The sequence below is a fragment of the Triplophysa rosa genome, linkage group LG19 (assembly GCF_024868665.1).
Source record: "Triplophysa rosa linkage group LG19, Trosa_1v2, whole genome shotgun sequence".
Taxonomy (NCBI): Eukaryota; Metazoa; Chordata; class Actinopteri; order Cypriniformes; family Nemacheilidae; genus Triplophysa; species Triplophysa rosa.
This window is the reverse complement of record NC_079908.1, coordinates 18,384,087-18,408,629: the sequence shown is the minus strand read 5'-3', so window position 1 is coordinate 18,408,629 and position 24,543 is coordinate 18,384,087. Positions and strand designations below refer to the sequence as shown.

At 41.5% G+C, this 24,543-nt stretch overlaps 1 protein-coding gene across 1 annotated transcript in view; it reads left to right on the top strand.

Annotated features, from left to right (window-relative positions):
• LOC130569769 (probable E3 ubiquitin-protein ligase HERC1) overlaps nucleotides 1-24,543 on the top strand; it is a 59,846-nt gene that overhangs the window by 8,577 nt on the left and 26,726 nt on the right. The window contains exons 5-36 of the mRNA XM_057359615.1: nucleotides 159-470; nucleotides 571-667; nucleotides 905-1,048; nucleotides 1,176-1,303; nucleotides 1,427-1,571; nucleotides 2,272-2,443; nucleotides 2,792-2,926; nucleotides 4,405-4,570; nucleotides 4,771-4,896; nucleotides 5,081-5,302; nucleotides 5,850-6,002; nucleotides 6,185-6,317; nucleotides 7,760-7,951; nucleotides 8,029-8,241; nucleotides 8,323-8,496; nucleotides 9,580-9,691; nucleotides 9,997-10,123; nucleotides 10,216-10,387; nucleotides 10,642-10,939; nucleotides 11,835-11,913; nucleotides 12,019-12,067; nucleotides 13,436-13,674; nucleotides 13,758-13,955; nucleotides 14,851-14,971; nucleotides 17,956-18,196; nucleotides 18,849-19,003; nucleotides 19,126-19,379; nucleotides 19,503-19,601; nucleotides 19,699-19,863; nucleotides 20,679-20,918; nucleotides 21,017-21,100; nucleotides 21,190-21,409. Coding sequence (XP_057215598.1) covers nucleotides 159-470; nucleotides 571-667; nucleotides 905-1,048; nucleotides 1,176-1,303; nucleotides 1,427-1,571; nucleotides 2,272-2,443; nucleotides 2,792-2,926; nucleotides 4,405-4,570; nucleotides 4,771-4,896; nucleotides 5,081-5,302; nucleotides 5,850-6,002; nucleotides 6,185-6,317; nucleotides 7,760-7,951; nucleotides 8,029-8,241; nucleotides 8,323-8,496; nucleotides 9,580-9,691; nucleotides 9,997-10,123; nucleotides 10,216-10,387; nucleotides 10,642-10,939; nucleotides 11,835-11,913; nucleotides 12,019-12,067; nucleotides 13,436-13,674; nucleotides 13,758-13,955; nucleotides 14,851-14,971; nucleotides 17,956-18,196; nucleotides 18,849-19,003; nucleotides 19,126-19,379; nucleotides 19,503-19,601; nucleotides 19,699-19,863; nucleotides 20,679-20,918; nucleotides 21,017-21,100; nucleotides 21,190-21,409 — 5,365 coding nt within the window. The remainder of the gene's footprint in view (nucleotides 1-158; nucleotides 471-570; nucleotides 668-904; nucleotides 1,049-1,175; nucleotides 1,304-1,426; nucleotides 1,572-2,271; nucleotides 2,444-2,791; nucleotides 2,927-4,404; nucleotides 4,571-4,770; nucleotides 4,897-5,080; nucleotides 5,303-5,849; nucleotides 6,003-6,184; nucleotides 6,318-7,759; nucleotides 7,952-8,028; nucleotides 8,242-8,322; nucleotides 8,497-9,579; nucleotides 9,692-9,996; nucleotides 10,124-10,215; nucleotides 10,388-10,641; nucleotides 10,940-11,834; nucleotides 11,914-12,018; nucleotides 12,068-13,435; nucleotides 13,675-13,757; nucleotides 13,956-14,850; nucleotides 14,972-17,955; nucleotides 18,197-18,848; nucleotides 19,004-19,125; nucleotides 19,380-19,502; nucleotides 19,602-19,698; nucleotides 19,864-20,678; nucleotides 20,919-21,016; nucleotides 21,101-21,189; nucleotides 21,410-24,543) is intronic.

Below are 24,543 nucleotides of genomic sequence, written 5' to 3'. Positions count from 1 at the left end.
AAGTCCCTCATTGATTCAGGTTCAGGAGTCAGTTCTTTTCAATACAGACAAGTATTTTTATCAATATTGAGAAAAAAAAAAATCCTAATAAATAAACATCTCTGTTTTGACACTAATTCTCACTAAAGCCCTGATTGGTGTTCTGGTCTTTCTTACAGATCGAGGCGGGACAGTACTGTACATTCTCAGTGTTGGCTGATGGTGCAGTGAAGGCTTGTGGGAAGGGAAGTTATGGGCGTCTGGGTCTAGGGGACTCTAATAACCAGTCCATGCCCAAGAAGCTAGTGCTGGAACCGCCCCGTATCATGAGGAAGGTGTCGTCTTCCAAGGGCTCTGACGGACACACGTTGGCCGTCACCGCTGAGGGTGAGGTGTTCAGCTGGGGGGATGGAGACTACGGCAAACTGGGCCACGGGAACAGCGCCACGCAGAAATACCCCAAGATTATACAGGGGCCTATGCTGGGGAAGGTAAGAGGAAATGGGATTTAATTTTTTTTATACATTTTTAGTCTCTGAGAATTGAACCTTTGCATCATATATGTGTGTTTTCTCTGTCCGTATGTTGCAGGTGGTTGTGTGTGTGTCTGCTGGATACAGACACAGTGGTGCCGTCACTAATGATGGAGAGCTTTACACCTGGGGAGAGGGAGACTTCGGTCGACTCGGTACGTCGCTTTCTTCTTACATAGACACAGTGCATCAATAACACTATCTGTTAACGTATATAGTGTTGTCAGGGAAATACGATCTAGTATGGATTTTTTGAGGTGGTTTTTATTTCCCTCATCACCCCAGTGCGAGCGTATTTATTTTGAATCCAGTATGAAATAATTTCTCAGGCAGTCGCCAAGACGCCTAATCCCTCAGAATGAGACAAATTTGTTCGTCTGTCTGTTATGTAGGACACAGCGACAGTCACAGTCGTAATGTGCCCACTTTAGTGAAGGACATCAGTGGGGTGGGTCAGGTGGCCTGTGGGAGCTCTCACACCATCGCTGTGGCACAGGACGGCCGTATCGTCTGGTCTTTCGGAGGAGGTGATAACGGTATGTTTTTCGCAGGTTTCAGAGATCACTGCTAAGGCAAACATCAACTTTTCTATTGTACATACAAAGTAAGACTTGAGATTTCACTCTGTAATGTCGAAGGTTTATCACATATTTTGCATCGCAGGTAAACTGGGACACGGGGACACGAATCGTGTGTACAGACCTAAAGTAATTGAAGCCCTGCATGGTTTCATTATCAGGAAAGTGTGTGCGGGGAGCCAGTCATCATTAGCTTTGACATCTGCTGGCCAGGTATAAACACACACACTCGCACAATATATACACAAACACACTCGCAATGATCCTACAAACATTAACTGAGGCAGAAAATATATAAATTCCTGTGAGTAGCTTGTGCGTGTGTGTGTGATGCAGGTGTTTGCGTGGGGCTGCGGCTCGTGTCTCGGTTGTGGCTCATCTGAAAGCACTTCACTCCGACCTCGACTGATAGAGGAACTGAGCATCTCAAGGATCATCGACATTTCTTGTGGAGATAGTCACTGTCTTGCCCTGTCTCACGGTGAGAATTGGAAAAAAAATGTTTAAAGGTCCAGTGTATGAAATTTAGTGGCATCCAGGGGTGAGGTTGCAAATTGCAACCAACAGCTCACTCCACCCTCCCTGCTCCATTTCGATGCACTACAATGGCTGACACAGGACTAAGATGTCGTCACATTTTCGCTTCTTCGTCAAAGGAGATAACGTATTTACGAAATGCTTTCTGTAGAGCAGTTTGTCCGTTTAGGGCTACTGTAGAAACAAAATGGTGAATTCCATGTAAAGGGACCCGTGGTGTACGTAGATAGAAATAGCTCATTCTAAAGTAAGAAAAACATAACGTGTCATTATGTAATGTCTTTATACACCTCTGAAGACATACTGTAGTTATTTACATATCATATTGCAGTTCTGTCAATAGACCCTTCAAAAAATGACACACTGGACTTTTAAACATACATAATTTGTCTACTTAATAACTCTTAACCAATTTCATGAGGTGCATTCTGGGATACTTTCTGACAGAAATTGCATGTATGCTGGACATTTCTTGGCTGCTTTGCTATGGTCTAATTATCCAAAATAAAATAGATTTTAAAGTGTGTAAAGTAAAACTCTTTGAAAACCACTTTCAAAGTTTAAATATACACTTACCCTTACACAAATACATCCTATCTTTTTTCTTAATATGGCGGAATATTTCACACTGCTCTGTGTTACAGAAAATGAGGTGTTTGCTTGGGGTAACAATGCCATGGGGCAGTGTGGGCAGGGCCACACCTCAACACCAGTCACCAAACCCAAGAAGGTGATTGGTCTAGAGGGAGTGTCAATACAGCAGATTACTGCAGGCACCTCCCACAGCCTAGCCTGGACAGCCGTCCCGACAGACAGGTGAGGAGAGAAAGAGAATGTTTTACAGGAACAGTAGTGTAAGTGGATTACTTTAAATGCGTTTTTCTTCGGTTTTAATAAGCTGTTGGAGAGCAGAGCACAGTTGCTACCAATAGGTCTTCCAAATTTGGTCATCATTTACTCGCCTTCATTCAAGGCATTCACTTTATACCTTCAGGAAACCGTCAGCCATTTGGTTTATTATGCAAACCGAACACACAGTTTTCATCCAGACCTTTAGTGCATTAACATAATAACTTTTACATATTTCATTGTTCAGAGTTTGTACAGTACGTCCTAGCATTAATCAACTGAGAGTAATTAAAGTGGTCTGTGTGTGTTTGGCAGGCAGTTGGTGGCTTGGCACCGGCCGTTTTGTGTGGATCTTGAGGAGAGCACCTTTACCTACCTTTGCAGTTTTTTGGAGCGTTATTCTGACAGCGTCAGTGGAGACACACCACCCGCCCCTTTCTCGTCTAAGAGGTAACCAGTTGCATCACAATGATTGATCAGTGTTATGTAGAGCCAAAGAATGTTGGATTTGGCAACAGATCTTGGATGGGTGGGTAGTATGGGAAAAAAACACCGCCAGCAGCCAAATGCAAGAACGTTTTTGCACATTGCTAGGTCATTTTAATATCTTTCAACACTGTGGTGGGCAACCTGCAACATGCTGTGGAATTATATATAAGACTTTTTTGCATATTAAGAAACAAAGGAAAGTCGAAGTGTAGGGTGGTGTGGTTTTTTGAACATTAGTCTTCACACTTCGCTCCAGTCATGTGAAATAATATGCAAAAAATATGTATATTTATTACACGTCTCTTTAAAATAGTAGATTCTAATTGGTCAGTTGTGACATTTAGTTGTGCCTATTTTATTTTAATATTTTATTTTATTAATAATTTTATTGTACTACTTATTTTATTTTATTAGTTATTTTTTATAATTTGTTTGATTTATTTTTGTATATTTTGGTCTTCTTTTTCCAAAATGTAGAAATGTGAAATTCTATAGTTAGCTTTAGCTAGGTTCCACAAAACAAGTTTAAAAAGAAAGTGAGTTTGAGGTTAAATAAACCATATGGATTGAAGTGTGCAGCATAAAATCTCAGTAGTTTAGACTTGAAAAATATGTAGGTGACAAGATTACATAAAAACTGTCATGTAGATTATATAAAATCGGTTGGCGTTTTTATTTCGTTGATCCAACAAGCTGGTAAATGATGCATAGTTAACCTTGAAGTTATCCTTAACATGTTTTGGAGTTACTTCACTTGTACTTAAGAAGAAGAAGAAGAAGATGTTTTTTTTTATATAGCGCCTTTCCACAAGCCCAAGGTCGCTTTACAAGGAGCACTTTCAAGCAAAAATACATTTTCAAACAAACATACAAATATACTGGAAAAGATGCAACATTATTGATAACACATCTCAAACAAGTATGTTTTCAATTGTGTTTAGAAGATGGATAGTGTTACGGAGCGATATGGGTAAAGAATTCCATAACGTGAGGGCATTAACACTAAATGACCTTCCACCTGCAGTGGACAGTCTAAACTTGGGAATGCTAAGAAGCCCCATATCAGATAACCTAAGAGATCGAGTTGGTATATATGGGTGAATTAGGTCTTTGATAAAGCCAGGTGCAAGACCGTTCAAAGCCTTAAATGTCAACAGGAGAATCTTAAACTGAATGCGTGAGGTAGCCAGTGAAGAAGTGTAGAAATGTGAGCACTGGTCGAGGTAAGTACCCTAGCAGCAGCATTCTGGACAACCTTAATATTTGTATAATATTTCTTCACTCTCATGGCAGGGGTGTGATAAACATCCACAGGGTAACTGGCACAGACCCACGAGCATCTACACACCCACAGGGGTGAGGTCATAGCAGCATATGGCCTGGCATTCTGTAAAGGTCACTTCATACTTCAAACGTCTCTCTCCTTCTCTCTTTTCTAGGGAACATCACCAATTTGTGTTGTTGTGTATGAAGCTGCTGTCCATACACCTGTCTCTGGCTCATGCAGGAGGAACAGGGGCAACAGTGCTGGGCGCTCAGGGCCGGCCCCTCAGGAATCTGCTCTTCAGACTCATCGATTCCAATGTACCAGAATCCATACAACAGGTGTGAACTACGGAGCTTTTACCTGCTCTGCGTTTTGTGTGTAAATGATGAACATATCTTTAAGTGAGTTTGAAAGTGCCACAACTTTTAACAACCTTCAGGAGTTCAGTGTAACAGATTAGACGGAGTCATCTGTCTGAATGCCAGAATGTGAGTCACGCCGCGTTGATGGATCTGTGTATGTGTGTGTGTGTGTTTAGGCGGTGATGAGCACGCTGTCCATCGGAGCGTCTCTGTTGCTGCCTCCTCTCAGGGAGAGAACAGAGCTACTCCACTCGCTGTTACCTCAGGGCCCAGAGAGCTGGGACAGTCTCTCTAAAGGACAGGTATACACAAACAAAACACACACAATGTGATATAAATGCCTAGATCAAAGAAAATGAAACACATTTATGTGTGAAATGCACAATAATCAGTAGCAAATTCCATTGTTAGATTAGAAAGATTTGAAACTGATGCACATCAGGATTACTCAGAGCTTTTAGGTGTGACAGTTGTCGATCTCTACAGCGTTTACAGCTGGACATGGTGCTAAACAGCCTGCAGGAACAGAGTCACGTGGCGTCTCTGCTCGGGTACAGCTCACCCGGAGAGCTGAGCGCAGGTCTGGCCCTGCCGCCCACCCCTGACCGTCCCACAGGAAGTGTGAGCTCCAACTCCGAAGCTCCAGATCACCTCCATCTGGCTGAGGTTCTCCTGAAGACCCTGCTGCTCAGTATGGGCTTCTATACGGTCAGTCCAGCAAACGTCTTCAGGTTCACCGGGGCAATATTTAACAGAGGGTCATGAAAATGTTTACCTAAGAAAATATTTTCAGTCATAAAGCCCGCTAAAACTACGTTTTGTTTAAGTACTAGGCGTGCCGCACGGCCACTGAAAAGTAAATGCAAGGCAAATCGATGGCCTCCTGGTGGCTGGCTGCAGTATAGGTCATAAACCCAGCCCTCTCCCTGTAAACAAACAGGAATCACGACAAACTAAAATCCAATTGCTCTTCAGACGCATTTTTGCAAACTCACTGCTGTGCAGACTCTGGTTGCATCACCGCAATATGTCAGCGGCCATATCTCGAGACATTTTGGCTTTTTTGGCATTTTTCTACAATGGAAGTGAATGGGATCCATCTTTTATATGGCGTATGTTTAGTACAGAAAGATTCAAAGCTCTAAAATGTGTTAGAATTTTAACATTTGTTCTGTCAAAAAGTGTCATATTTTCTCAGTTACGTCCATCAGTTCTGTTCTCCTTTTGAATGAGAACTGTGTGTTTGTGCGTGTAGGAGCGTGCGTTTGGAGAGCTGGAGAAGAACAGTGATAAACAGAGGTTCAGTCAGTCTCAGAAACAGACTGAAGCACCATCACACTTCCACCACCTGCTGTCTGCTCTTCACAGACACCTGCTGGCTCACTGCTACATCCACACAGGTGCCGAGGTACAACACCTTCCCCTCTCACACCTCTCCATAATGACACCTGTGTCAGGATGAAAAATAAGGAGGCAGATGTAGCAGCCATTTTATAATTATACACAAAGACAATTATTTGATGATTTGAGCTTTTAAGCATGTGTGAGTCTGAAGATTGTGTGTGTGTGTGTGTGTGTTTGTGTGTGTAGGATGAGAGCAGCGTTGTGTTGCTTCATAAGCACCTGTGTTTGCTGCTGCCGTATGCAGCGGAGACCTTCAAGAGGTCCACAGTGCTGCTGGAGGAGAGCACGCTGGACAAACACGTCATCAAGAAACTGCACAGTAAGAGCACACACAAGCACACATTTACTGTCACATGCACATGTGCGTGTTCAGTTTTACAGTTCATCTGTTTATCATCCACCCTTCTGTTCATCCATCTATTAATCCATCCATCCATCTGTATCAACTATTAATCTATTAGTACAGCCATTTTACAGCCATCCATCCACATAAACTATTTATCCATCCACCCACCTGTGCATTCATTTATCATCTATTTGTCATCCATCCATCTATTTGTTTATCCATCCTTCCGTCCATCTGTCAATCCATCCATCTATTTGTCAACTATCTATCAATCCCCAGTGCATTCATCCATCAACCCATTCATCTATATATTTATCCATTTATTTATCTATCCACCACTGCATTCACTTCTTTTTCATCCATCAAGCTATGTCTTCCCTTGTCCATACATTCACCCACCCAGCAACTAGTGCATTCCCTTACCTTTGCATTCATCTGTCTATTTGTCTCCCCATCCATCCATCCATCCATCCGTCCGTCCATCTATACATATCAATTATTCATCCATTAGTACATCCCTCTTACCACCATCCATCCATCCATCTGTATCAACTATCCATCCATCTCACTATTTCTCCATCCATCTGAACTATTTCTCCATCCATCTGAACTATTTATCCATCCATCCATCCCTCTCAACTATTTCTCCATCCATCTAAACTATTATTCCATCCATCCACCTCAACTATTTCTCCATCCATCCATCCATCCCTCTCAACTATTTCTCCATCCATCCATCCCTCTCAACTATGTCTCCACCCATCTCAACTATTTCTCCATCCATCCATCCATCCATCTCAACTATTTATCCATCCATCCATCCATCTCAACTATTTCTCCATCCATCCATCTCAACTATTTCTCCATCCATCCACACATCTCAACTATTTCTCCATCCATCTAATCTATTACTGTATTCCATCCATCCATCTCAACTATTTCTCCATCCATCCATCTCAACTATTTCTCCATCCATCCATCTCTCTCAACTATTTCTCCATCCATCTAAGCTATTAGTCCATCCATCCACACATCTCAACTATCTCTCCATCCATCTAATCTATTACTGTATTCCATCCATCCATCTCAACTATTTCTCCATCCATCTAATCTATTACTGTATTCCATCCATCCCTCTCAACTATTTCTCCAACCATCCATCCTTCTCAACTATTTCTCCATCCATCCATCCGTCTCAACTATTTCTCCATCCATCTAAACTATTATTCCATCCATCCACCCATCTCAACTATTTCTCCATCCATCTAAACTATTATTCCATCCATCCATCCATCCATCCATCCATCTCAACTATTTCTCCGTCCATCTCAACTATCTCTCCATCTAATCTGATGGTAATCTGATTACTAGCTCTTTTGTTTCTGTGTTCAATACATTTGTGTGTTTTTTTGTAGCTGTGTTGTTTGGCTCCGTGGCGGGCAGTCTGCTGTGTCAGGTGATGTACTCCCTGCTCCTGCTGCCATTGGCTGTCGTTAGGCCCCTCCTCCCTCACCTTCTCACACTCCTGGAACACCTGAATGAGCTCAACTGTTACCTGCCCAATACGGCACACCTGGAGGACATGGAGCTGGAGGGAAGCTCACAGGGTAAATACTATTCATTAAACACAATTTAATGTCTAACAACTTCACACAGTAGTGTAACTTCTACCGTCTCATAACAGAAGCGTCTGAAACCACTGAGCCAATCCTGTTACCCGAGTCTGAGGATTGGGAGTGGCTTCTGGATTTGGAGAGGTCTGTAGCTCTTGCTATTGGCAGATGCCTTGGAGGTATGCTGCAAGGCCCGCCCTCTTCCATCCAAGAGAAGACGACAGAGTTCTGGTTGTGTAACCCGCTCCTGAGAAACGGGCTGGAGATGGACTTCGAACAGCTCGGTAATGACCACGAGGCGGCATTTTTTTATACTGTGATGTACGATCACATATAAACAAGTAAACAAATACTTTTTTTTGTAGATTGGGCAATGGGTTGGTTGACAGAGGCCGTGTTCATGGGCTGCGGAGATGTCAGGTTATCCGAACTGCGTCTGTCAGAGGAGAACACAACACTGGTGGAACTCGCCCTCGGGTCACCACGAGAACCTGCCGGCGCCCTCTGGAGGAAGATGAAGGAGTATGCAGCGAGTAGAGGTGAGAACACAAGTACAATTTTTCCAAATCATAATACATTCAATTGTATGAGAAACAAAACATAAAAGTACATTACATTCCTTGAAAGAGATACTTCATGCAAAAATGAAAATACTCACCCACATGTCATTACAAACCTGTATGACTTTTCTTCTGTGAAACACAGAAGAGGACATTTTGAAGAACATTGGCAACCAAACAACATTGGTCCCCATTGAGTTCTATTGCATGGATACAAAACCAGACATTTCTCAAAATATCTTCTGTGTTTCATTGAAGGAGTCATATACAGGTTTTGAATGACATGAAAAAATGAAGACATCATTTTTATTTTCTGTGCGAAATATTCCTTTAAAGGAAAAGTTCACCTCAAAATCAAAATAGTGTTATTTGTTACTCACCCACATGACGTTCAACATGTTTTAAAGCCTCCCGGCGTCTTTGGAACACAAATAAAGATATTTTAGTTGACATCCGAGAGTTTTCAAGGCCTCCTCATGTCATGGTTATAGTTGTTGTCAAGGTCCAGAAAGGTACTAAAGACATCGTTAAATTGGTCCATCCGCTCTTTGTGGCACAACTGAATTTTTTTGAAGCGGCTTGAATACTTTGTGTGAAAAAAAACCAAAATAACGACTTTAATCGATATATTCTCAAAGCGAATGCGTATGCGTCGAAGTGCTCTCGTGAACGCGCACCATAGTCTGACAAGCCAGAGGAGAATATATTGATTTAAGTCATTATTTTGGTTTGTTTTTCGCACATAAAGTATTGTCGTCGCTTCAAAAAAATCAGTTGAGCCACTATGAGCGGATGGACCAATTTAACGATGTCTTTAGTACTTTTCTGGACCTTGACAACAACTATAACTATGATGTCTATGAGGAGGCCTGGAAATCACTCGGATGTCACCTAAAATATCTTTATGTGTGTTCCGAAGACGCCTTAAAACATGTTGAACGTCAGTTAAAAAGAACACAATTTTGATTTTGAGGTGAACTTTTCCTTTAAGCTATAAAGGAAAAGCAAGCATTATTGACATATTTAAATACAGTATGTATCTGTATGTGTGTGTTTATACAGACTGGGACAGTGGCGGGTCAGCGGGAGATTCTTTATTAGAAACAGCGTGTCGCTGCAGTTTGGCTGCTCTGCTTAAACACGCTGGTCTTCAGGAAGCATATTGGCAAGATAAGTAAGTGACACCAACATCTATTAGACGCCTTTCTCGCCCCATGTCTCACTTCTGTTATAATATAATATTAGTTAAATCGCTCCAGAGTATCACTCTTTATGCAAGTATTAATGTGTCGGTTCTTCTCGATCACTCCCTCTCTCACGTTCTCTCACTCTCTCAGCCGTGGTCAGCAATGTCTGTACTGTGTTTTATCTCGCAGGATAAATGGCACAGCTACGATGGCTCATTTGTGAGAGTTTGGTGAATGTGAACTGACAGTTGTAAATCCTGAGAAACGTAAACCTGTCGTCGTGTGTGTACAGATACGAGCCCTGTGAGGTGCTGATCGAGATTTATCAGCTGGTGTATAAAATCCGCACAACCCTCCTGTCCTATAAGGAGAGTGTAGGAAACGCGAGCAGTGCACAGCCTACATCTGCCGCCAAACAGGTAACGCACCAATACACGTATAAGCAAAATTGTGTATGGTACAGTTACTCTTGTTGAACTTCCTGTTTCTCTCTGTTCTACTTCCTGTTCAGGCATCGCTGGGGTCTCAGAGCCCCAGCGAGGAGAGGCAGGAGGTGGGGAACGCAGGAGAACAGGCAGGAAGAGACACAGATCCCAGCATCCAGACGCCCCACACAGCTGAACACAACCAGGACGATCCATTAGAAGAGGAAACACCCAGCATCAGCAGTATGTACCTGCCGGGTAAACACACTGCTTTCTGTGTTTTTCACACAGCGAGTGTGTGCTGTCTATTGAGCTGTATATGTAAACATTTGATTGTGGTGCATTCTCACTTTGTGGCCATGGCTTTGAGGATAAATATTTAAAAATTAAACAAATCATAAAGAAGTAAATGCTTTCTGTTTGCTCACCCTCTGCGTAAAAGCAACAGTTTAAATTGTGCATTAATGAGAATAATAGAATGAGTTATGTGCCTGTTTGTGTTTACCTACCAGAGGTGCTGCAGTGTTTCCTGGCCACTCGTGAGGCCATGCAGCTTCAGCAGAACGAGACCGTGTACGAGTCGTCTGGTACCAGCACTTTACCCAGCAGCACTGAAAGCCCCGGTACCCCAGACAGAGAGCCCCCGCAGCGGCCCTGGGAGCATCACAGATCCACCAGCCAGGGTCTGTCCTTCCCTGCCGCCTGTCACCTGCTGGTCTCACGCTGCCTCTTCCTGCTGCTGGGGGTGCGAGCTGCCTGGCAGGAAGAGAGCGTGTCATCACAGACGCATGCTGAGAGCGGCACAGCAGGGTCCGTGGGGTTTTTGTATTTATGTGTGCGTTTTGTATATCTGAAGCATGTGATTTTGTAATGAAACATGTCATAGAGCAGGGGTCTCCAACCTTTTCATTCGAGAGCTACTTTTGAAAAATGAAAGTGGCCGAGAACTACCCGTATGTTATACAATACTGTTAATGTTCAAATGTGCTGGAAATGTTCAAAAAGTACTGATACACATACTGAAATAATCTCACCCCGTTTTGTGTCGAAAACCAACAAAAGTAGGAGCACTGTGCACTTTTTGCATAAAGATTGTAATGAAACATTAAAAATGATGGCCGGATTTTGAACTAACAAAAATACTCAAAACATCTTTTCATGTTCAAATAAAGTTTTGACCACCAAAATATTTTATTAAAGGATACACCTTACATTTCAGCCTTTACATCATATATAAAAGGACAAGTTTGAGTGACAAATTATATTTTATGTGCTCCATATGTGCCTTTCTAAAAATCTCAGCATTTCGGTTAATATGAAATTGTAAATCCACAGTTTGACAGCAGGTGGCACATGTGACTTGAGTCATATTTTCACACAAAATGAAACCTAATCTGCGTCTTGTTGAGCATGCGTGGGACTCTTAGTAACTTTGCTTAACGCTGAGCAGTATTTACCGCAGTTTTTTCATAATCAAATATAGGTTTAAAGATTATTAAAACACTAAAGAAAATAATTAAAATTACCTGTCAAAACAAATCATTTATTTTAATTGGAGGGGGTGGGACACCTGTCTATATCAGCTCAGTCTGAATCAGTACGTCATGGCGAGCTACCTTCAATTAGGCCACGAGCGACGTGTTGGAGACCCCTGTCATAGAGAATGACAATCGCATTTTTCTGAGTGATGTCTCTTTCTCCGCAGGGCTCCACTTTACTATGAGGGACTTGGCACAAATATGGAGTTGTTGTCTCCCTCTGAGAGAACATTCGGTGAAAGTGAGGTATTAGCTATGTTTGCCTCCTTAGGATAAACATGATATGGATCTTTCCTTTGGTTGCTTTCCTTAGCTAACTTCTCATTGGTGTTGTTTGTTGTCTATTTTAAGATAACCGAGCAGTCTAGAAGTTCCTCAGGGTCATTCAGGAATAAAATGGGTAGGTGGAATATGTTATGATCTGTATATTATTACATATCTCACCTTGCATTCTGATCCCACATGTCTAATCTCTCAAATCTAATTCCACATATCTGATCTGTCACATGTCTGATCTCACACATCTGACCTGTCACATTGTCTGATCTCACACATCTGATCTGTCACATGTTTGATCTCACACATCTGACCTGTCACATTGTCTGATCTCACACATCTGATCTGTCACATGTTTGATCTCGCACATCTGACCTGTCACATTGTCTGATCTCACACATCTGATCTGTCACATGTTTGATCTCAAAAATCTGATCAGTCACATGTCTATCTCACAAATCTGATCTGTCACATGTCTGAGCTCACGTATCTGCTCTGTCACATGTCCGATCTCACATATCTGATCGGTCACATGTCCGATCTCACATCTCTGATCTGTCACATGTCCGATCTCACATCTCTGATCTGTCACATGTCCGATCTCACATCTCTGATCTGTCACATGTCCGATCTCACTTATCTGATTTGTCACATGTCTGATCTCACATATCTGATCCGTCATATGTCTGATCTCTTAAATCTAATCTCACATTTGATTTCACTTATCTGATCTGTCACGTGTCTGATCTCACTTATCTGAAATGTCACGTGTCTGATCTCACATGTCTTGTCTGTCACATATCTGATTTCACATATTTTGATCCCACATGTCTAATCTCTCACATGTCTAAAGTTTCAAATCGAATCTCACATCTGATTTCACATATCTGATCTGTCACGTGTCTGATCTCACATACGTACCTGAAATGTCACATGTCTGATCTCACATTTTTTTTCCCCACATGTCTAATCTCTCAAATCTAATATTACGTCTGATCTGTCACATGTCCGATCTCACATCTCTGATCTGTCACATGTCCGATCTCACATCTCTGATCTGTCACATGTCCGATCTCACATATCTGATCCGTCATATGTCTGATCTCTTAAATCTAATCTCACATTTGATTTTACTTATCTGATCTGTCACGTGTCTGATCTCACTTATCTGAAATGTCACGTGTCTGATCTCACATGTCTTGTCTGTCACATATCTGATTTCACATATTTTGATCCCACATGTCTAATCTCTCACATGTCTAAAGTTTCAAATCGAATCTCACATCTGATTTCACATATCTGATCTGTCACATGTCTGATCTCACATACGTACCTGAAATGTCACATGTCTGATCTCACATATTTTTTCCCCACATGTCTAATCTCTCAAATCTAATCTTACGTCTGATCTCACTTATCCGATCTGTCACGTGTCTGGTCTCACATATCTGTAATACTTCCCTGTACTGATCAACTGTGTCTTTCACCGCAGGCCTGCCTCTGTGTTCTCTTGGCATCATGAAAGATGCCTGGGAGCGACTGCGCCAGTGTATCAGCCCCACTACCATAGTGTGCCCTGGTGGAAGTGGCACCCCTATACTGGGACATGTCTTCCATTTTCTGTGTGGGAGTCTCCTCCGGACATCAGCTCTGGTGGACAAAGATGGAGGAGCGCAGGCCGACCCAAAAGCCATCACTCTTGCCATGGCACAGCAACACCAAAGAGCCCAGGTAGGAAACCCATGGCTCATAAAATCAGTTATAGAATAATGTTGGTGTAGAGTCACATACAATGTTTGGTATCCTGTGTTCAGGTACGTTTAGAGGCGCTGTGTCAGATTTCCTCATTCCTGTCAGAAATGGAAGAAAAGAACACGTGCTCTCTAGCGCCCCCTCGATTCCCTGGCCTCCTGCAGTCAGTGCAGCTGCAGTTCCTCTCGGGATGCTTTGGTCTGGGAGCACCAATCACTGGCAGTCTGACTGCACCCAACAACAAGATTCATCATTACACTGTAAGACAGTCTGAAAATATATATATTTATATAGAGTAGACAATTATGCAAGACACAAACCCCACCACCCCAGAAGCACTTTGTGTTTCATTCTCCAAGATGTTTGTTTACAATTGATTCAGTTCTAAATATTCTGTTGGTTGTATTCTGTCATTTTGTACTTCTGTACCAGTGTTGTTTACGTCTTGCAAATTGAATTGATTTTAGATCCTGCTAACTTTTATATATATTCCATAAACATTAAAGTCCCCGTGAACCGGAAGTTGCGATCGTTTTTACTTCCGTATTCTGACCCATTTCCGAGTGAAAAGGAATTTCAAAGGAGAAAATTATTGGCCGTGGCTTGCGTTTTTCACTGCGAATTGATTGGTTAACGGAGTTAACGGATGCTACGCCCAACCTGTCTAATTTACATCATTTGAGATGGATAGTCATTTAAGGGCGGAAGTGCATTTTCAGATTTTAACTGAAGATTATGAGGGTACATGAATTTTAAAAAGAAAATGACCCACATTGATAAGCTATTTACTGTAAACGCTGCAATATTTCATGAAAAAATAAGAATTGTCATTTTCAATTTCACTGGGACTTTAAATATTTTAGATTTATAATCTGGCTGTAAGTATTTTTAAAGAAAAATTTTTTTTTGAGTCTGGCTAGTTTTTAAAATAGCTTGGAGTTCTTTCTTTCCCATTTCGTTGCAAAATGATCTTAGGTTTACTGATGTCAATTTAACTATTTGTAAATGACCATGTGTTTTATACACAAATTACATGTAAATGAAATCCTGAACAAGATGATGAAACATGCATTAAATTAAACTTGTGCACATACTGACATATGACTGTTTGTGTTTTGTGTGTGCTCTTTTGTCGGTCTTTGTTTGTATGTGTAGGCTGGGACTCAATCGGCTCCTATAGGCGTTCAGAGGGATCTGCAGTCTGCGGCTCACACACTGTACCAGCAGCTTGTGCGTGTGCTTAGACAAAAGGTGGCGCTAGAGAGAGAACAAGCAGGTTGGTAACACTTTTTACGGAGCCTAGATCTAAATAAATTATATTTGATTTCAGAACAGGAGGTGATACACACCAACATATAACTGTCAATGGTGAGGCATTGAAGTAGTAGATAGGGGACGGTCATTGATGCAAAATTGACATGGAGTGCAAACACAGGGGCCATTTATAAGAAAGGGTTGCAAGGATTGTATTTCGTGTCTAACACAGTGTCTAACACCGTGTCTACACATATAGACCACTGGTTCTTTTCTATCGCTCATTTGTGGCGAGTGTTTTGACTTTCGGCTTTATTGCTTGGTATTTCTCACTGTCGGTAGTAAAAAAGAACAAATGAAATAAGATTGTTAATATGGCAAGTAAGATTGCAGGTCCACAACAACACGATATGATAACATAATGTGAATCTCGAGTTGTGAGAAAATCATTGAGTTTGCTGGGTGAACCGTGCATTTAACGTATTTGTGGCCTGTCTCATTCCAGGCTTTTGTCAGCACCTGCTGTTAGCTACGGTCTTTGCTTTGAACTTTCACTATCAGCCTGTGGATCTGGTGGTGATTATCAAATGTGGCGTCCTGGACATTTTGTCCACGTTGACCGATAACACATGTGTGCTTGTGAATCAGCGCTGGCTGGCCGCCTGAAATGTCACGTGTCTGATCTCACATGTCTTGTCTGTCACATATCTGATTTCACATATTTTGATCCCACATGTCTAATCTCTCACATGTCTAAAGTTTCAAATCGAATCTCACATCTGATTTCACATATCTGATCTGTCACATGTCTGATCTCACATACGTACCTGAAATGTCACATGTCTGATCTCACATATTTTTTCCCCACATGTCTAATCTCTCAAATCTAATCTTACGTCTGATCTCACTTATCCGATCTGTCACGTGTCTGGTCTCACATATCTGTAATACTTCCCTGTACTGATCAACTGTGTCTTTCACCGCAGGCCTGCCTCTGTGTTCTCTTGGCATCATGAAAGATGCCTGGGAGCGACTGCGCCAGTGTATCAGCCCCACTACCATAGTGTGCCCTGGTGGAAGTGGCACCCCTATACTGGGACATGTCTTCCATTTTCTGTGTGGGAGTCTCCTCCGGACATCAGCTCTGGTGGACAAAGATGGAGGAGCGCAGGCCGACCCAAAAGCCATCACTCTTGCCATGGCACAGCAACACCAAAGAGCCCAGGTAGGAAACCCATGGCTCATAAAATCAGTTATAGAATAATGTTGGTGTAGAGTCACATACAATGTTTGGTATCCTGTGTTCAGGTACGTTTAGAGGCGCTGTGTCAGATTTCCTCATTCCTGTCAGAAATGGAAGAAAAGAACACGTGCTCTCTAGCGCCCCCTCGATTCCCTGGCCTCCTGCAGTCAGTGCAGCTGCAGTTCCTCTCGGGATGCTTTGGTCTGGGAGCACCAATCACTGGCAGTCTGACTGCACCCAACAACAAGATTCATCATTACACTGTAAGACAGTCTGAAAATATATATATTTATATAGAGTAGACAATTATGCAAGACACAAACCCCACCACCCCAGAAGCACTTTGTGTTTCATTCTCCAAGATGTTTGTTTACAATTGATTCAGTTCTAAATATTCTGTTGGTTGTATTCTGTCATTTTGTACTTCTGTACCAGTGTTGTTTACGTCTTGCAAATTGAATTGATTTTAGATCCTGCTAACTTTTATATATATTCCATAAACATTAAAGTCCCCGTGAACCGGAAGTTGCGATCGTTTTTACTTCCGTATTCTGACCCATTTCCGAGTGAAAAGGAATTTCAAAGGAGAAAATTATTGGCCGTGGCTTGCGTTTTTCACTGCGAATTGATTGGTTAACGGAGTTAACGGATGCTACGCCCAACCTGTCTAATTTACATCATTTGAGATGGATAGTCATTTAAGGGCGGAAGTGCATTTTCAGATTTTAACTGAAGATTATGAGGGTACATGAATTTTAAAAAGAAAATGACCCACATTGATAAGCTATTTACTGTAAACGCTGCAATATTTCATGAAAAAATAAGAATTGTCATTTTCAATTTCACTGGGACTTTAAATATTTTAGATTTATAATCTGGCTGTAAGTATTTTTAAAGAAAAATTTTTTTTTGAGTCTGGCTAGTTTTTAAAATAGCTTGGAGTTCTTTCTTTCCCATTTCGTTGCAAAATGATCTTAGGTTTACTGATGTCAATTTAACTATTTGTAAATGACCATGTGTTTTATACACAAATTACATGTAAATGAAATCCTGAACAAGATGATGAAACATGCATTAAATTAAACTTGTGCACATACTGACATATGACTGTTTGTGTTTTGTGTGTGCTCTTTTGTCGGTCTTTGTTTGTATGTGTAGGCTGGGACTCAATCGGCTCCTATAGGCGTTCAGAGGGATCTGCAGTCTGCGGCTCACACACTGTACCAGCAGCTTGTGCGTGTGCTTAGACAAAAGGTGGCGCTAGAGAGAGAACAAGCAGGTTGGTAACACTTTTTACGGAGCCTAGATCTAAATAAATTATATTTGATTTCAGAACAGGAGGTGATACACACCAACATATAACTGTCAATGGTGAGGCATTGAAGTAGTAGATAGGGGACGGTCATTGATGCAAAATTGACATGGAGTGCAAACACAGGGGCCATTTATAAGAAAGGGTTGCAAGGATTGTATTTCGTGTCTAACACAGTGTCTAACACCGTGTCTACACATANTAGACCACTGGTTCTTTTCTATCGCTCATTTGTGGCGAGTGTTTTGACTTTCGGCTTTATTGCTTGGTATTTCTCACTGTCGGTAGTAAAAAAGAACAAATGAAATAAGATTGTTAATATGGCAAGTAAGATTGCAGGTCCACAACAACACGATATGATAACATAATGTGAATCTCGAGTTGTGAGAAAATCATTGAGTTTGCTGGGTGAACCGTGCATTTAACGTATTTGTGGCCTGTCTCATTCCAGGCTTTTGTCAGCACCTGCTGTTAGCTACGGTCTTTGCTTTGAACTTTCACTATCAGCCTGTGGATCTGGTGGTGATTATCAAATGTGGCGTCCTGGACATTTTGTCCACGTTGACCGATAACACATGTGTGCTTGTGAATCAGCGCTGGCTGGCCGCGTCCATGTCGGGTCACATGCAGCTGGGAGGAGCGGTGAAGCTGGCTGCGGCCAGACACCTGCAGATATTTGCCATAGCTGCCAGGTGAGATTATGGACTTGTCATTAAAGGGGTCATATGGCGCGAATACGTGTTTTTCTGTGACTTTGGTGTGTTATAAGTTGCTCATGCATGCATTAGACACGTAAAATTGCAAAAATGAAAGTGTCGGAACAAAAGATGCATTCTATCTAAAAGCGAATGCTCACCCAGACCTGCCTGAAACGCCTCGTGTAGCCACACCCCCACAAATCTACGTCAGTTCGTGGTATGATTTGACTAAGACCGCCCAAATGTATACGTAAGTAAGGTGGGCGTACCTGTCAGTACAATTGCTTTGGAACCTGATGTTCCAAATATGGTAAGAGGCGTTACATTTCCCTCACACGCTTGCAGTATTCGACCAATCACTACGCACTGGTTAACTGGCCAATCATAGCACACCTCGCTTTTCAGAGCCATGAGCTTTGTAAAAAAAATCTGCGCGTTTCAGAGAGGCGGGGCAAAGAGGAGATACAAACATGCACGGTATGTGGAAAATACAGCGTTTTTAAACCTTAAATCGTGTATACACATTGATTGCAATAATCTTCGTTTTAGCCGTGTCGTATGACCCCTTTAATCTGAGTTTGCCTTTTGGTTGTTTAGTCAATTATTCCCTGATATACTATAAAAAAAGTGTGTGTGACGCATCTAGTTCCTGTGAGGATGTTTTGCCATTGGAGGTGTCCCAGGCTCTCATGGATGTCATGAGCGAACAGTTACAAGGTCTGTTACATGCAGTCCACCAGCAGGAGGCGCCAGAAAGAGAGTCTTCCGAGCATGTGAAAGAGGAGATGTCCAAACAAGAGAGTAAGTACTTAGATTTCAACATCAGACAAGATCTGATCAAGAGTGTAGTTTTAACTGTGGTGTTTGTATGTCTGTTTAATGAGTTATTGAGTTTAGTGATATATATATAATATTTTCTTTAGATGTAGGTCGTAGCAGCAGGGTTGTGGAATCCCAGCTCGCTGACTTTCTGGTCTTCCTAAGACGCATTTTGTCGCTAAGGGTCGCCAAAAGAGCCTCAGCGTTTGTGAAGTGGATCGATCCGCTGATGAACATCATCTCTTATAAGTGTAACTCAGGAAATCCACGTTTCCACAACCTGCGGACAAAACTGCTGGCCTTCCATATTCTAGAAACTCTGCTGCCGACTTGTTCAGACCCCACAATGATGAAACAAGTGAGTTTGGAAGTGCTTTATTTCTTAAATCCAATAGTTATTGTTGTAATATTGTTATTGAAAATAATTTTGATCGTATATAAAAAATCTGATATTTAAATTCCATTTTCTGTTTTCTTTTAGATTGTGGATCAGTTGTTTAGCCTTTTATCCACATACATGTGGGAAGAACCCGTAGCCTTGAGAAAACATGAAGAAAAAGCTTCAGAGATCTCAAATAAGGTAAATAAACGCATCTCTATCCATCATAACTTTATATTCATATTCACTTCAATCACAGTTTATATTGTCTTCTGTGTGTTCGTGTGTATCCCCACAGGGCGGAAGTGAGGATGAGTGTATTCCGATTGGTGATTTCTCCTTTGATCCTCACAAGCTGATTTGTTGTTCTCTGGAGAGTGGGAATATACTGTCCCACGGGTCGGGCGGGAAAGGATACGGTCTGGCCACCACTGCAATTACATCAGGATGCTTTATCTGGAAGGTACAAAATAAAAAAAACGTTTCCTATGACAAAACCAAAAACAGTCAAAACGTTAAGTTTATATGACCCTTTTTTAATCCCTCTCTTTGATCTATGACAATTAAGGGGATGGTTCACACAAAAATGAAAATTCTGTCAACAATTACTCGCCCTCATTTAACTTCATACCTGTATAAATTACTTTGTTCTGATGAACACAGAGAACGATATTTGGAAGAATGTTAGTAATTTTCAGTTCCGGGACATCGTTGACTACCATATAGTCAAAGGTGCCCCAGAACTGTTTCTTTTCCTAAATTCTTCAAAATATCTAATTTTGTGTTAAACAAAACAAAAAAATACAATATTTTTTCCTACTACGGTAGTGTATGATGTCCAAGAACTGGAAATTGCTAACATTCTTCCAAAAAAAATGTTCTGTGTTCATGGGAACAAAGAAATTTATACAAGTTGGAAACAACCCGAGTGTGAGTTCATCATTTACTCACCCATAGATGGTTCCAAACCTGTATAAATGGCTTTATTCTGCTGAACACACAGGAAGTTATCTGGAAGATTGTCAAATCTCACCCCCCATTGACTCCCATAGTATTTATTTTCCCTACTATGGCAGTAAATGGTGGGTGAGATCTGACATTCTTCCAAATTTCTTCTTGTGTGTTCAGCAAAACAAAGAAATGTATACAGGTTTGGAACAATCTAAAGGTGAGTAAATGATGACAGAATTTTCATTTTTGGGTGAAGTATCCCTTTTACACAACTTCTATCTTTGTATACATCTGGAATTGACCTCTGTCATCTTCTGTCTCCAACAGTTCTATATCACTAAAGAGAACAGGGGGAATGAGGGGACGTGTATCGGAGTGTCCCGCTGGCCCATCCGCGACTACAACCATCGGACCACCACAGACATGTGGTTGTACCGGGCGTACAGCGGAAGCCTGTATCACAGTGGAGAACTGGGCCGAGCCCTGCCCTCATTCACCCAGGGCGATACCATCACCTGCATTTTAGACATGGAGGCTAGAACCATCTCCTTTGCCAAAAACAACAGGGCAAGTGTTGAATTTTGTAATATTGAGTCTTTTGAATGGAAATCTATGATCGGACTAATCAAGGTGTTAAATGTGTTTCTCTGTGGGGGGCTGAATAGGAACCCAAGTTGGCTTTTGAAGGTGTAGACGCCACAGAACTCTATCCCTGTGTTTTATTCTACAGCAGCAACCCTGGAGAAAAGGTTGGGATCTCTGAATTCAACACACCAATAGCTAAATCACAATCTTTTTCAAATGGTTCATGCACATATGTTCTCCGTCTGGCCTTTAGGTGGCGCTGTGTGACCTGCAGATGCGTGGGATGCCAAGCGATCTTCTGCCAGGTGAGCCCTTGTGCAGCCCGCGGGCGACGGTCCTGCTGGAGTCCACCGTTCAGCTGCTGAGACGACTGTTTGGCAATGACGAATGGGATCATCATATCAACCAGCACATGTTGAACAAGCTACAACTGATCCATCCACTCATGAGGGAGGGAGCGCACCGCAAGATCGGTCAGTTGACTGATGATTTTGTTTTATTTTTGTTTCATCATTTACTCGCCTTCGAGTTGTTCCAAATCTGTATAAATTTCTTTCTTCGGATGAACACAGATAGTTCTCCGTGGTTAGGCTCCGTGGTTAGAGCATGGCACTAGCAATGCCAAGGTCATGGGTTCGATCCCAGGGGATTGCACATAGTCAGAAACACATGTATAATACAATGCAATGTGAGTCACTTTGGATAAAAGCATCAATAATAATAACAATTCTGTCATTTTTGGAAGAATGCTTGTAGCCTAACTAAAGAGTTCTTGGCCACCATTGACTCCCATAGTAGGAAAAAATACAATGGTAGTCAAAAGTTCCCCAGAACTGTTCGCTGTCCTACATTCTTCAAAATATCGTCTTTTGTGTTCAACGGAACAAAAAAAATGATAAAGCAGGGTTTTTCCTGTCTCAAAATGAGGCGGAGGTGGTGCCATCCTGATCTTGTACACACACAAACACACACACGTACCTTTAAATGGCTTAACCAAAGTGACTTTGACATATTAAAAGTTCTAATAAAATTAGATGAAAATGACAAATAAGTTATATAAAACTATTAAAAATATTAAGTTTTATTCAACCAACCAGAAATGTTTTTTTTAATCAAATAAAGCTTTTCTATCATTTTCAACTAACTTTTCAGCCCACAATAGCCAACTGAATTAGCCGGTCTTACTAAATGAGCAAAGCTCATTCACATCTTGCATTCTCTGTGGTTCACTTTAAATGATTCAAGGATCTCTTATATTTGTTAGTGACTGAAAAGTTCAATAGTTTAAATGAATCGGTTCAAATGAGTCATTCGTGTGCGAGTCGTTCTGAACGCAATGTGCGTTCGTACTGGCGAACTCGCTGTGTACAGTATACGCTGATTCAACGATCCAACTGCACAGCTGAAGACATTACAATGATGGACGGCATGTTAATTTTAGACATTTTAAGAAATTAAACGTACTTGGATGCAAAACAAACAGCCGTGAAACACAGCTAGCTCTTGACTGCAACTCTTTTTAGCGCCTCAGTGTGCTGATAACGAAACAGCGCCTCTACTGTGGCGTAATGTCGCAACTGCAGTTACAAATGACAGTCTGTTAAATGCACGCAGCATTTCTTGTGAAGACACCCGACATAATTTTGGCGAGAGCCCGAGGCGGCACGACATTTGACGGAGGCGGCCGCCTCCAATTTCTCTATGCAGGAAAAACCCTGTAAAGTAATTTTTCCTACGATGGGAGTCAATGGGGGGGGCGAGATCTGTTTGGTTATAAGCATTCTTCCAAATATCTTTCTCCGTGTTCATCAGAACAAATACAAGCCCGATTCCAAAAAAGTTGGGACACTGTACAAATTGTGAATAAAAACAGAATGCAATGATGTGGAAGTTTCAAATTTCAATATTTTATTCAGAATACAACATAGATGACATATCAAATGTTTAAACTGAGAGAATGTATCATTTTAAGGGAAAAATAAGTTGATTTTAAATTTCATGGCATCAACACATTGGGACAAGGCCATGTTTACCACTGTGTGGCATCCCCTCTTCTTTTTATAACAGTCTGCAAACGTCTGGGGACTGAGGAGACAAGTTGCTCAAGTTTAGGAATAGGAATGTTGTCCCATTCTTGTCTAATACAGGCTTCTAGTTGCTCGACTGTCTTAGGTCTTCTTTGTCGCATCTTCCTCTTTATGATGCGCCAAATGTTTTCTATGGGTGAAAGATCTGGACTGCAGGCTGGCCATTTCAGTACCCGGATCCTTCTTCTACGCAGCCATGATGTTGTAATTGATGCAGTATGTGGTCTGGCATTGTCATGTTGGAAAATGCAAGGTCTTCCCTGAAAGAGACGACGTCTGGATGGGAGCATATGTTGTTCTAGAACTTGGATATACCTTTCAGCATTGATGGTGCCTTTCCAGATGTGTAAGCTGCCCATGCCACACGCACTCATGCAACCCCATACCATCAGAGATGCAGGCTTCTGAACTGAGCGCTGATAACAACTTGGGTTGTCCTTGTCCTCTTTAGTCCGGATGACATGGCGTCCCAGTTTTCCAAAAAGAACTTCAAATTTTGATTCGTCTGACCACAGAACAGTTTTCCACTTTGCCACAGTCCATTTTAAATGAGCCTTGGCCCAGAGAAAACGCCTGCGCTTCTGGATCATGTTTAGATATGGCTTCTTTTTTGACCTATAGAGTTTTAGCCGGCAACGGCGAATGGCACGGTGGATTGTGTTCACCGACAATGTTTTCTGGAAGTATTCCTGAGCCCATGTTGTGATTTCCATTACAGTAGCATTCCTGTATGTGATGCAGTGCCGTCTAAGGGCCCGAAGATCACGGGCATCCAGTATGGTTTTCCGGCCTTGACCCTTACGCACAGAGATTGTTCCAGATTCTCTGAATCTTTGGATGATATTATGCACTGTAGATGATGATAACTTCAAACTCTTTGCAATTTTTCTCTGAGAAACTCCTTTCTGATATTGCTCCACTATTTTTCGCCGCAGCATTGGGGGAATTGGTGATCCTCTGCCCATCTTGACTTCTGAGAGACACTGCCACTCTGAGAGGCTCTTTTTATACCCAATCATGTTGCCAATTGACCTAATAAGTTGCAAATTGGTCCTCCAGCTGTTCCTTATATGTACATTTAACTTTTCCGGCCTCTTATTGCTACCTGTCCCAACTTTTTTGGAATGTGTAGCTCTCATGAAATCCAAAATGAGCCAATATTTGGCATGACATTTCAAAATGTCTCACTTTCAACATTTGATATGTTATCTATATTCTATTGTGAATAAAATATAAGTTTATGAGATTCGTAAATTATTGCATTCCTTTTTTATTCACAATTTGTACAGTGTCCCAACTTTTTTGGAATCGGGTTTGTAAATGTACACAGATTTGTAACAACTCGAAGGTGAGTAAATGATGACAGAATTTTCATTTTTGGGTGAACTGTCTCTTTAAATAGAATGACTATATTTTTGGTTATTTTAAATGACATCACAATGAAGAAGTGGGAGAAGTTGGTTAAGAGTTGTAACAAGATGATGAGTGGTTACTGGTCTATAATTAACATAATTTCAATA